This window comes from Halichoeres trimaculatus, unplaced genomic scaffold (genome assembly GCF_033239565.1).
Source record: "Halichoeres trimaculatus isolate MK-OKI-2021-1 unplaced genomic scaffold, fHalTri1.1 fHalTri1_scaffold_5, whole genome shotgun sequence".
In the NCBI taxonomy this organism is placed as follows: domain Eukaryota; kingdom Metazoa; phylum Chordata; class Actinopteri; order Labriformes; family Labridae; genus Halichoeres; species Halichoeres trimaculatus.
This window is the reverse complement of record NW_027437183.1, coordinates 25,993,149-26,005,379: the sequence shown is the minus strand read 5'-3', so window position 1 is coordinate 26,005,379 and position 12,231 is coordinate 25,993,149. Positions and strand designations below refer to the sequence as shown.

General features: G+C 44.2%; 1 protein-coding gene across 8 annotated transcripts in view; it reads left to right on the top strand.

The window, feature by feature from the left end:
- The window catches only part of mef2cb (myocyte enhancer factor 2cb), a 59,505-nt gene that overhangs the window by 11,697 nt on the left and 35,577 nt on the right, over positions 1 to 12,231 (top strand). For all 8 annotated transcript variants that reach the window (XM_074671237.1, XM_074671235.1, XM_074671236.1 and 5 more), the window contains exon 2: positions 9,225 to 9,437. In XM_074671237.1, the coding sequence (XP_074527338.1) occupies positions 9,384 to 9,437 (54 nt within the window). In that variant the 5' untranslated portion in view covers positions 9,225 to 9,383. The remainder of the gene's footprint in view (positions 1 to 9,224; positions 9,438 to 12,231) is intronic.

The following is a 12,231-nucleotide window of genomic DNA, read 5'->3' as shown; positions in this document are numbered from 1 at the left end:
CATGCACCCCGCCACCAGCTCTCCTCTGGGAACCGTTAAGCATGGGGGGCAGTTTCGACCATGTGCTGAAAAGATTATAAACATGTGTACTTAACTTGTGTCATTTTTTTCAATTAAGAGCTCCAAGAACTTTCACTGAATGTTACTGTCCTGATTTCTTAAAGTGCACCCTAATTTCTCTCAAAACAAATCACATCAAGTAAAGATGCAACGTCTACAACTTAGGTATCAAGTTTACATTATGTGTACGTGAATGTCTTTGTGTGTGTGAGAGAGTGTGTGGTGAAGAGAAAGTGCCAGGAAACATTATACCAGCCTCGCTTAAACAAACACTAAGAGTGACAATCTCTGTTTAATGATGCGCAGCGTAAACAGGGAGACAACGCTCAACAATAATCAGCACAATCAGCTTGTGGTAACCAGAGAAATAGAAAAGTGAACCTGACATCATCCTGGAGGAGGCTTTTTTTTAACTGTTTGAGTATTGGGTGGGGTGGTGAGGTGTCATGTTTTTGACTTTATCGCTCTTCAATCTGCTCTCCTGCTTCTTTTTCCTCTGCCTCTGTCTCTCCTTCTCTGTCACATCTCTCCGTCTCTCCCTCTTCTCACGATCTAGGTTACTCGGTTTCCTAGCAGAGCACAGGGACCAGAGAAAGAGAGTGAGAGAGAGGAAAAAAAGCAGAAGGTCGAATCTATGAAGGACATCCTTGTTGAAGTGTGCAACCTTCTACTTCTGTGCAAATTACCCACACGCTGTGCTTAGACTCAGAGCAGCACTGTGGCTCTCACTTCAGCTCAGCGAGGCTGCAACCATGACACATAATGCTGCTGGAGTGTCACAATGACAGGGAGGAGCAAAGTTAACTGTTGACCAAATATGGACCTGAGGGTTTTTTTTTCCAATTTAGGTGCCATCTTGTCAGTTTTCAACAATTATACCACAAAAAGAAGCTTATGTTGCCTTCTCAACTGTGAGAGGATGTTTGTGTTGAAATTTAGATTTAGAAGTCACTGCCCTTTGAACGGTAGCTTCATTATTTACTTGTTTTGAACACAGCGACAAAAGTAATCACTTGACGTAATAGTTTCAATGCGGAATCCAAATTTGCTGACAAGACGAGAAAAGGGAAAATAGTAAACTCCACCACTTCCCCGTCAAGACGCCCGTCTTTACATGCTGATTTAAGTCACCACAAACGGTCCAAAAAAGGAAATCACTTTTCTCGTCAGTAAGTATGCAAAGCAAACACTGACCCGTAAACACACACATTTCCATACCCAGCAAGTCAAAAGACCAGCATACATACACACACACACACACACACGCCTGGTGGAAGGGGTGACAAAGTAAAGCTGGTGGAAAAAAAAGAGGAAGTGCGCCAGCATCTCGTGGTTGCATGAGGGGTTAGCCACGTTAGCATTAGCCCGCGGGCCTTAATTGAGGCCAGGAGGGAGCATTTAATAATTGCTGTCAGAAGATCAAATTTAATTCTCCTTTCCTCTTCACAGCCACGACTGCTGTAGGGTAGAGTGAAACAAATTGTCATCAGAGATTTCTAAATGAACAAAGCTTTTAATTAGGGTGATTAGAATGCTGTGGCAAAGAGAAGGAGTAAAGGGGGTGGAGGTGGGGGTGTGATGAAATCATCAGCCGTTCGTCTGAGTCTTGATTCTGGGTGTTGATACAGTGCGGGATTGGGGAGGACTGGAAAGTTTGTAAGTAAGTTTGGCCCTTGGCTTCAGTCTCAGACCTCTCACACACACACACACACACACACACACACACACACACATATATATACAGACATATAAACTGCCCCTCTCCCCCCACCACTGGAGAACATTGCTAACATCCTGAGACATTGTCATACTCGGCAGGGAGCATAATTGGGTGAATATGTCAGTGCTTTGTGTTCTTAGTGACATGACTCCCGGCTGTTCCTGTGGGGGCTGGGAACGCTCATTGAAGGGTTTAAAGTGCAATTCCACAGCTTTTTATGCTTCATTACATTTTTATCCTCCTTTTGCTTGTTTTACAGACATAAAGATAAGCTGAGGATACATTTTCTGTGGGAATAGATGTGAGCATTATTATAAAAGCAGGTGTGTGTGTGTTAATTTTCTGTTCCCCGTTGTTACACCTGGTCCTGCAGCTTACGGGGCAACATGTGAACTCAGACAGTGGTTAACACCCACTGGAAAACAGGAGCGACCGCAGAGCTCTGTGTGACTTTACAATGAATGGAAAGATAGAGCCAGAGAAGAAGAAGTGAAAGACACTGCAGCGTTGTAGATAAAATGAAACTGAACCACAGTTATTTATGTTTTAACATCAGATGCAAGTATCACCGCAATCTGCTCAACTTCCATATTCAAAACCATTTCAGCACCCCTTCTTCTTCACACCACCTTTACTCTGTCACTTCTATTAAGTTGTCTTTTTCTCTCTGTCATCTTCTCTATCTCCTCTTGAATGCATCCGCTGCCCCTCCTCACGCTCATGCCGTGGAAAGACTTTATGCACTGAACAGTGATTCACTCCAGCCTTTTCCGGGGCCTCTTCAAAGTACGGCTTGCCTTTGCTTCTGCTTTTTTCTTCTCTTCTTCTTTTTTCTGAAACAATTTTTCCAGCTTGGCACAAATGTCTGTGTTTGTTTGGCCAGTTTGTCATTGCAGACCTCTTCGTTTATTTGTTATCATTCAACACGACGATGCAGACAGTCAGCGAGGAATGCCTATTTAACCACGACGGTTACTCTTCCTCTCTTTCCCTGTCTGTCTGGCTTTGCGTCTCTTTCTCTCACGTGTGTGCCCGTGCTCATCTGCCTGTGGCCCGGCAGCTGTGGCTTTACAGCCCTTGGCCTGCTTTCAAAGATGGGGGTTGACGCATTGTGTCAAGTCATTTTGTCCTTGGGGAAGTCAGCAACGGGCAATGGAAAGATGGCTCTCACCTGTCTGAGGTGGGGCTCTGACGGATGGCTACCTGTCTCCACCGCGGCTCTGATGGCTGAAGGCCTCTGTGTGCAGGTGCTGAGTGAGACATGCAGCTGCCCAAACGAAGGACAGCGCTCCGTACTAGTCCACCTCCATTTGTAGTCGCTCATTTCTGCCTGGTACTGCCAGACTACAGTTGGTAACAAAACTTTTCAGAAATTCAATAGATATATAAATTCAAAAGAATGAATTTGAAGTCATTAAGTTAGATGTAAACGCACAATCAGAAAGTGGATTCATGATGGAGATATTTCTGTGGTGAGATGTAGATGAATTCAAACAGGACCCAGACATTTACTTCAGTGTAAAATTAAAGCAGAGAAGAAGTTTATACAATTTTAAGTCTTATTTATACTTTTTTAGTTCAAATATTTTTCAGGGGAAGGAAGCCAGTGCAGCAGAAGTGCCAGGTGAAAAGGTTGCAAAAAGTGTGAAAATCTTTGATAATTAAAAATTTTGTAAAACTTTCATCAGAGCAAAATAAATAATTTGCACAGCAAAGATTTCCCTTACTTTTACTTTTCAGTGCAGTTTCAAAGTCTGCATCTCCACAATGTAATGACAATGATTTTAGCTTATCTTCCCCTTTAATAGAGTTAGGAGTTTCCTTTTAAACACATCATACTTACGCATGGCCAAGTTAAATAAAGAGTGTATAATATGGGGTGTCCTCAGTAGGCCCAGAGAGTTTGTTTGTCGAGGTGTTGCTACTGTTTGTTTGGATTGTGTTGTTTGTGATTTGATTCCTGGTTTATGCTTTGTGAACCGAGTCATTCGGGGAAGGAAGCACCTTTAGCACCTTTGATTGTCTGTGCATGCTGATGTCACATCCTTCCGTTGTGAATGTGTTTCCTGTCTTTCTGTCCCTCAAGACCCTGAGGCAGAGCTGATGGATAGAAGGATAAGAGGGGAAACAGTGCTGGCAGAGTCTCATTAGAACAAAAAATCAATTAATTTTAAAGTTTGATTCTGAAGTTTAAAGTTAAGAAATTTGTTGAACTTGGGTCTCTTAGCGCTCGTGCTGCTACTTATAACGATATATACTTTGTTCCATAATGTCAATCACACTATAAGTGCTCCAGAGAGTGTGTGAAAACTGTGCCAACCACAGGCTATTGGCTCACTTTCCTGCTCATCAATAGACAGGTGTCTCAGTTCAAAGGCACATAGAGAATGAAAATAGAATACATGTGAAACTGTCTCACTAATGATCCGACTAAATCATGAGCTAATAGAGAAAGACAGGTGAAGACATATTCTACAACACACAAAAACACACACAGACACAGACACAGACTGCAGTCTCTCAAATTCAAGTTTAGCTTGCTGGGAGAAAAAAAAGAAGGAATGAACACATTATGAGATGATCCACCACTATCACTCTAATCCCCAGATGTACATGTTGCTAATCTCTTTAGCCGCTAACATGTTAAATTAGTCCTAATATCTGCAGAGATTCAGAGCTATAGAGGCCCACCTACGCGTGGGCTACCGCCCAGGTTTAGGTCACTCTTCTCCCCCAGCTCTGGAAAAAGATACAGACATTAGAGTGGGGGGCGGGGGTGTTGGTGGGGGCTGAGGGAAGTAGCAGTGATAGCCATTCGTCACCCTGCCTATCTCGCTCTGACAGATGGGGAGTGCGGCGTGCCACATAGAGGAGTCACTGCCTGTAATGACATTAGAGGCACAATGAGACCTGATACACATTTTTTTTTCCTGTTCCCATCCTGCCTGGCCATCAACTCACTCCTTTAGCTTGATCCTTCCCCTCCTTTCATTCCTGCTGGTACATCTCCATCCATCCTGACAGCAGATAAAGTGCAGTGCGTTTCCAAATGCAGCACAAACACGCACCAGCGCGCCCACAAACACATCCACATTTGAATCGCTGCTTCAAAAACCAATAGAAGAAACCTCAGAAAATCTACAAATCTGAAAAGGAAAAAAAAAACTTTAATGTTCTCGGGGAAATCTTCCACATGACAGACATGCTGGAGTAAAAATGGAGCACTGTGTGTGTGTGTGTGTGTGTGTGTGTGTGTAGATACTTTCAGATTGTGTTTGGAAAACCATATTAAAGCGTGTTTTTGGTCCTCCTCTTCAAGGAAATGGGAGTTTATTTAAAAAGAGAGAGCGTTTATTTAATGTACCATACACCTCCTAAAAGGTTTACTTACTGCACTGTAATATGTTATTTTAAATCCTCACAGCCACATTTCCTTGGAGGACAGGGGATACTGGCATGATATATATATATAAATATATATGTATATAAATATATATATATTTTTCCTTTTTTCAGGACATACTTTTACCAAATGTGTTGCAGATGTACCATGAGCCGAGGTGGGGTTTCTTAGAAAAACATTGCCAACCCTGTCATGATAAATCACCTTCCCCAATTTGCTGTAACGTGTGTAGAATTAGGATACGAGACTTTAGCATCAGCAAAAAAAATTTACGCGGAAGTAAAGTTCAATTTTTCCCTCTGAATTCTCTGAATGCAGAAACAGTCTGGAAGATGATTGTGCACAGCTTTCGTTCCAGGAACCTCAGTTCTTGTATAAAATTCCTCTCCCTCACTCACAAACAAAAACCCTGCAGCTGTCTTTCAAAGTGACGAATAAATCTGAACATGAGTCAAGGTAAAGTTCCTCTTTTTTTCCCTCCACCTCCTTGATTCAAAGAAGTCGTGTTCAGTGTCCTCCGTGACAAAGCCACATTAACAAGCACCCAACAGACCGTCTATTAGAATGTGAAAAAGCGCTGTGTGCTGTATATTAGTTTTTAGTGACTAAACACTTGGGAGAGAGGCGACCTAGAATCAAGCCTTGTGGTGCACTGAGTGTATATGTTCTCATCGTCCTCTCAGCTCCACTTGTGAGACTCAGAGAGAGATAGAGAGGGAGAGCACTCATTAGATCTATGCGCTGAATCGCTGCTCTCTCTCCATCCTCTCCCATCCTCCCCCAACCTTCACCCCCCCTCCTCTCCTTCTCTCTTCGTCCGTCTGCTTAACAGATGGGAGGGTCGTCGGTACAGCTATTCCCCTCCCCCTGGAGAGGCCTGGTGCCTGTTCAGAAAGATCCCTCTTTATGCTTCACTCAATTTCCCTCTTTCCTCAACATTTCCTCTCTCTTCTCTTCTCCTCCTTCTTCTTCTCATCTCTTTATTACAAGGCAAAGAGATGGGACAGTAAGGATATAAAACAAGCAAAAGGGGCGACCGTGGTGCTTCTGTCTGCTTGGTGCCAGCTTGCCCTTTGACCCTTGCAGTCTCCCGCTCCGGCTTCCTCACAGTTACCAGGCTGGTGTGAATGCAAGCGCACCATTAGTCAGACTCCACAGAGAGGATAAAGAACCTCTTTTGTGGATTCTTCATCTTCCCTGGCTCATTCCCTCTTCCCCTGTGCCTTACTTCGGGATTAGCAAATTGGCTTAATGTGTGCAAGCTTGTTAGTTCTTTCTTCTGTGTCACTCTGTGATTCTTCTCTGCTTCTTTTTCTTCCTCACCTTATTTGCCCTCGCAAGGTCAGGTGTCAGTGTCACTTCCATGTGAAAAATTCCTGCTTTCACCGCTCGACCACATTCACTCAGCAGCGCTCGTTTCCTCTGTTTCCCTCCATTTCTTGGTATCGGGAGGCTAAATTGGATTGAGTGATTCAGTGGTAATCTGTTAAGTTAACCGATGCTCTTTCCACTGCAGAGGGGAAGGAGAGGGAAGGGAGCCCGGTGAGGAGGTGGGTGCTGGATTCTTATCCAGGAGCCGCCTGGCACTCATATGGGATGTGGGCTGGTGTGAGGATGAGGGAGAAGGGGACTTGTGTCAATGTGTAGGAGGTAGAGGAGGCAACCGTGAGAAGGGATAGGGAGAAGGTGGGGGGGATTTGTTTAGGCGGGGAGGCACCGACACGGGGCTAAGCGGCAGCAGAACCTCACCTCGGGGAGCATTGGCTGGTGCTGGGAGCCAAAAGCGGGGATTAAATGTTCAGGACACGGGCTTAGTCTTAGCGCTAATGTTACGTAAGGCCTAAGGTGTTGCCCCAGCGGTTGTTGACATTGAGAGGTTCAGCTCTGCTCAGCGAGCTGTGGGAGGAACGAGGAGGAGGAGGTGGAGGCCAGGAGGCAGGGATCACAGAGGTAACGCCTCCTTGTTTGGAGCGCTGCCCGGGCAGGGAAGTGTTGAGCACAAAGACAGGGAGGGGATGATGCTGTCAGCCTGTGATTGAGGTATGCCGGCTTGATTGATATCCTTGTCTGGCTGTCTTGTGCCAAAGCGCCTCAGTGTTGGCTTGTAATCCCAGTTTGTCTGACAACATCCTCCTTTGTTTTCTTCCAGAGGGCAGCGCTTTGTTTTTCTGTCTGTGGATGGGTGTGTTTGTGCGGAGCAATGCTAAAATGTTTTGGATAGCCTCTTCAGAGCTGCCACAGAGTTATTTTAGATCTTGTTGTTATTATGATGGCGCGGTCCGGCTGTTGTCTTAACTGCCAAATGATGCATTTGTGTTTGTTTCTCGTTTCTTCCATAAGTGGGCGTATTCCAAACATCAGCTCGGGAAGGTTTTGTCATGCATTTCATCATTGTTCAAATTGTATTGTCTGGTATTGTTTTAAACTTCTGTGTACTGAAAGTTTTTTCAGAAAAAAAAAAATAATTCCTTTAATAATTGATGGGATGTTATTCCTAAAAACTGGAATTTGTTTTAAAGCAGGCCTTCATCCGTCACTAAGGGCCACAGCTTCCCTGGATGTTCCTGTTACACGCTTTCATTATCAATGTCCTACTCTCGCTCAAAGAGGTCAAGTGCACAGGAATGTGCTGTGCTCACCTCAGGGGCTTACTGCTTTCTTGTGCTTTCTCATGCATGTTACTCAATAAATACACGGATTCAGGCTAGGGGAGGGATGAAAAATAAAAGGAAGAAAACAGGGAGAAAGGAAGTGTATTACAATTTGCATCCACGTGTGCGGGACGGTGCAAAGGAGAGAATACGAAAGAGCGAGGAAGAGAGCAAGGGTGTAGGGGAGAAGAGAAAGAGACTGAGACTGACATGTCTTTTGGTGAAGCGGTGTCGTCTTCCACATCAATGTCTGATGCTTGTGCTGCCAGGTGCCGGAAATCTGGTTCAGAAAGAAGAGAAGAGAGAAGAAGGGGAGAGTAGAGAAAAAAAGGCAGGGTAGATGGAGGATTTTTTTTTTTTTTTTTTTTTATGTGACGGCACTGACAGCTCCCCTGCATTGCACTGTGCTTAAATAATGGGATGCTCATTTGCATAACGAGGGACGTTATCACCTCTACTGTCAAAAGAAAACACAACAACAGTTCTTCTGCTCCTCCCAGAGATAGATTGGGTTGGCCTACTTTAGTACTCTGGAGAGATGCACTGGAGCTCTGGCTCAGCCAAACCCACACAAGAACACACACACACACACACACACACACTCAAACACACCCTTGCACGCACATGTGGACACACCGTCATTCACTCAGGCAAACTTTTTGAGCGCAGGTTTCTCTGTTACACATGCAGTCCAGCTCTCCGACTGCTGGCCTCTACTCCTTCACAACAGCAGAGACAAGTGCATCTCTTCATGCTGTGTCCTCATCTGGACAGAGTGTGTATTCTGTCTCCACAAAATGTCCTTTAAACACGTTGCAGATAGATAGGTCTTGGCACTTTTCTTGTTTTGTTTTATTTTTGTTTTTTTTTCCAGAACCTGGAAACTGAGATCAATTTTACATCCGTGCTCCATCCTACAGCTCATACCTGCCATTTTGGAAATAAGCTCCAGATAGACTAGAGAAGAAGAGCGTCTGGCAGTACCACCACTGTCAATACAGTGCAGTTCGTGGGAAGAAACAAAATGTATTTCTCAGTCTGGAGGTAATGTTACATTGTCGGTGATTAGAGCGTTTAAGTTAGCGGCACTTCCAAAACACTGTCAAACTCTCTGTGAACGAAGCGAGATCCTGACAGCGCTGTCTCCTCTCATAGTCTGTGCCTGGGAAAAAAAAAAATGCAAAAACTGATTTGCATGATATCGACAGTGAAAAACACAGCGGTTCTCACAACATTGTTGACAGATTCTTTGTCTTTCTTCACCCTCCCTTGTGGCTGCCATGATGCCACTTTTATTATTTTTTTTCTCTCTCTCAGTATTTTGCCATATTTCATTTCATTTAATGCTCTTCCCCTCCTCCCCCCCACTCCCCTTTCTTCTCTCCTGCAGATACGGATGCTGGAACCTTTGAGTTGATTGGAACAAATAGAAAGCAGAAAAAAAAAGATAAAGAAAGAGCAGAAGAGTGACGAGAAAGAAGAAGAAGGAGGAGAGTGAAGAAAGCATAAAGTTCTTAAGAAAGAGGAGAGAAAGAAAAAGACGGGGACGATGGGGAGGAAAAAGATTCAGATCACACGGATTATGGATGAACGCAACAGACAGGTAAGTCCCTGGGGTATGGGAGGATGGATGAGTTTGAGGGTGGGGAAGAGGAGGGGTGGAGGATGGAGGAAGGAGAAACACCCTACACCCCACATAGCCTTGAACAATGAAGGTCTTCTGGGAGTCTGGGCAATAATGTGAAGTGGACGACAGAGGAGTGTATGAGGGGATATTGCTCTGGGTGGAGGAGTTCCATTGCTTTATAATGGTGAGTTTGTTTGTGTGGGTGCACCAGCAAGACTTCTCGAAAAAGGGATTTGCATAAGAATATTTGTAATTCTCGAAAAGAAGGAGCACATTCTGCATATCGCTGCCCGCTCGGAGGGCTGCGGCCTACACACACCACTGTAGCACCCTTCACACACCCAAGCTCTCACACCATGCCACCCAGTTTAGCTCACCAGCAGTGGAATATTACCAAGTAGCACAGGAGACGTAGGGTGGGGGAAAACATAAACAAACAACCAAACAGAGATGGGATGGTCTAAAGTGACACACTTGATCGAGCCAACAGGGCGGAGATAAAACACTGAATCAGTATTTTTCTTGAGCTAAATCAGTAACTGTAGGGCTGCTGTAACTTTCCTCTGTGTGGCAAGAGATGCACAGTTCAAACCGAGGATGATGCACAAACGTGGTCATTTAAAAAGAAAAAAGAACTTGGAAAAACAAACCCTGCAACAATGAACCTCTTGCATGCGTTTTAAAGAACAGCTGGCATTACTTGAAAGAGACATAATAAATAGTGGACTGCATGATTCAAGCAGACAGGACCGTCTGTGTTAGGAAATAGACAGAGACACAGCTCCCTCACTGCCCCCGAGGCCTGCAATTGATCACTTCCTGTGGCACGACTGACCACTGACACTTTGTCAGCTCCCTGGCAGCCCAATTGGATCCATACGCTGCTAACGTGGCCCCAGGATCACAGGTCAAACACGCACATAGACACACACACACCTTTTCCGAACACACAGCCTTACTTCAGCTGTGTTTCCACTGGCAACGTCCACCAGAGCCCCACAGCCGTCTCTCATTGGGGACGTGACACAAACAGAAAATGAAGCAGATTGTGACCTTTGTTATGACTCATCTCAACGAGTGTGATCACAAGTAACAACAAGAGAGTCAAATTTGAGAGTGAGAAAGGAAATCTTTGTAATTATGATTGAATCTCAGTCTGTGATACAGAGCTTTCATCAAATTCACAAGGCACTGATAATATAACATTAGCTTTCAGCCACTTATACTCACTCAAAGTTAAAAAATCAGGGCTACTGAACAAAGGAGGGAGAAAGGAAACAAACAGAGCTTTCTGTGTCATTAGACAGATGAGCAATGCTGCCTTAATTGTAAAGATGAAAACGAAGAAATTGAACATAACATTTAGGCACTGGCTAGTGGCATTTGCTCTGCCTGTACAAGTTCTTGTTCAACCTTAATTTGAGAAACATTTCTGTCACATTCATTTTAATGCTACTAATTTTTATCTTCTAACTCAGACTGAATCTGTAATGATGTCACAAATTATCACTCCAAGCCACACAATGAGGTTGCAAATCTTAGCAACCAACTAGGCTTTGGAGTTTGTGATCACTAAAGTCACCACTGAGTTAAGGTCGGAAAAGGGCCTAATATTACAAGTCCCTGTGCTGCTGCTTGGTAATGCTAGCATCATGGCACAGGTTTCCGAATAGCGTCCTAAAGCCATCTTGCTAATGTTGCTTCAGGCCAAGAAGTGGGTAACAGCTAAAATCCCAGTCTGGATGTGCACAAATTCCAAGTAAACATAATGTTAGCTAAGAATTAAGGCAATGTCATGTTAGCTTTAAGGTGGCTGCTCCCTAATAACTTTTAACCAATCAAATGTGTTGTTTTACTAAAATGTAGTCTGATATCTCTCCAGACATTTATTGAGTAATTCCTTTTTAGTTGGAGGTCAGACTCCTATAGGCTTTAGATAACAGCTTTGTCAGACACTGAGCACAACTTAAAACAAAGCAGAGCTAAATTTTTCCAGTTGGCTTGTTTGTTTCCCCCATAGTGAGGAAAATGGACGTGTGAATCTGGTAACTCCTCATATCTCGAACAGGTTCCCTTCACAAAAGATGAAACACTAGGAACAAGATATAAGACAGACTTAAAAAAAAAACTGGTGAAGTCTCACCGTATGCAGCCTACCTATGTGATCCGTAGTCTTATTTGTTGTTTGGAAAGAGACAGACCGACAGAGGAAGAGCAAGGAGGAGGTCACAGAGCTGTACATGAGAAATGTAGCTATCATGTTGCAGCAGCACCCACACTTCCTCCTTACTGTTATCTCAGCCCTTCTCTCTCATCCCACCTTAGCCTGGGCCCGCCAGTCGCACCAGGCACTCCGGCTCCTGCGGATAAGGAGGGAAAGGGGGAGACAGGAAGGACACCTGAGGGGAATCGATGCCTGAGATATCCGGGCTTTACTTACAGAGAGAGGAGGAGGAGGAGGGAGGCAAGGAGAGGGGAGGGAGGAGAAAAGGGGTTCAAGGAAAGGAAAAATCAATATATCGCTGGATCTTGTTGTTTTGATCTCTTAAATGAAAGATTACTCTTCTAGCTGTTTGTCTAAGTCCAATAGCAACTCCTGCTGAAATGATGTCAGCCAGTCATGTGGAAAACACTGCATGCACGAGGGTGGTATGGCACTAAGAGTCATTCAACCTACAACCTAAATAAATTACATCACCACATTTCGCAGAGGCGAACATCACAAGACAGACACAGAAACTAAAAAAAAATTCAGAGAAAAAACAAACAT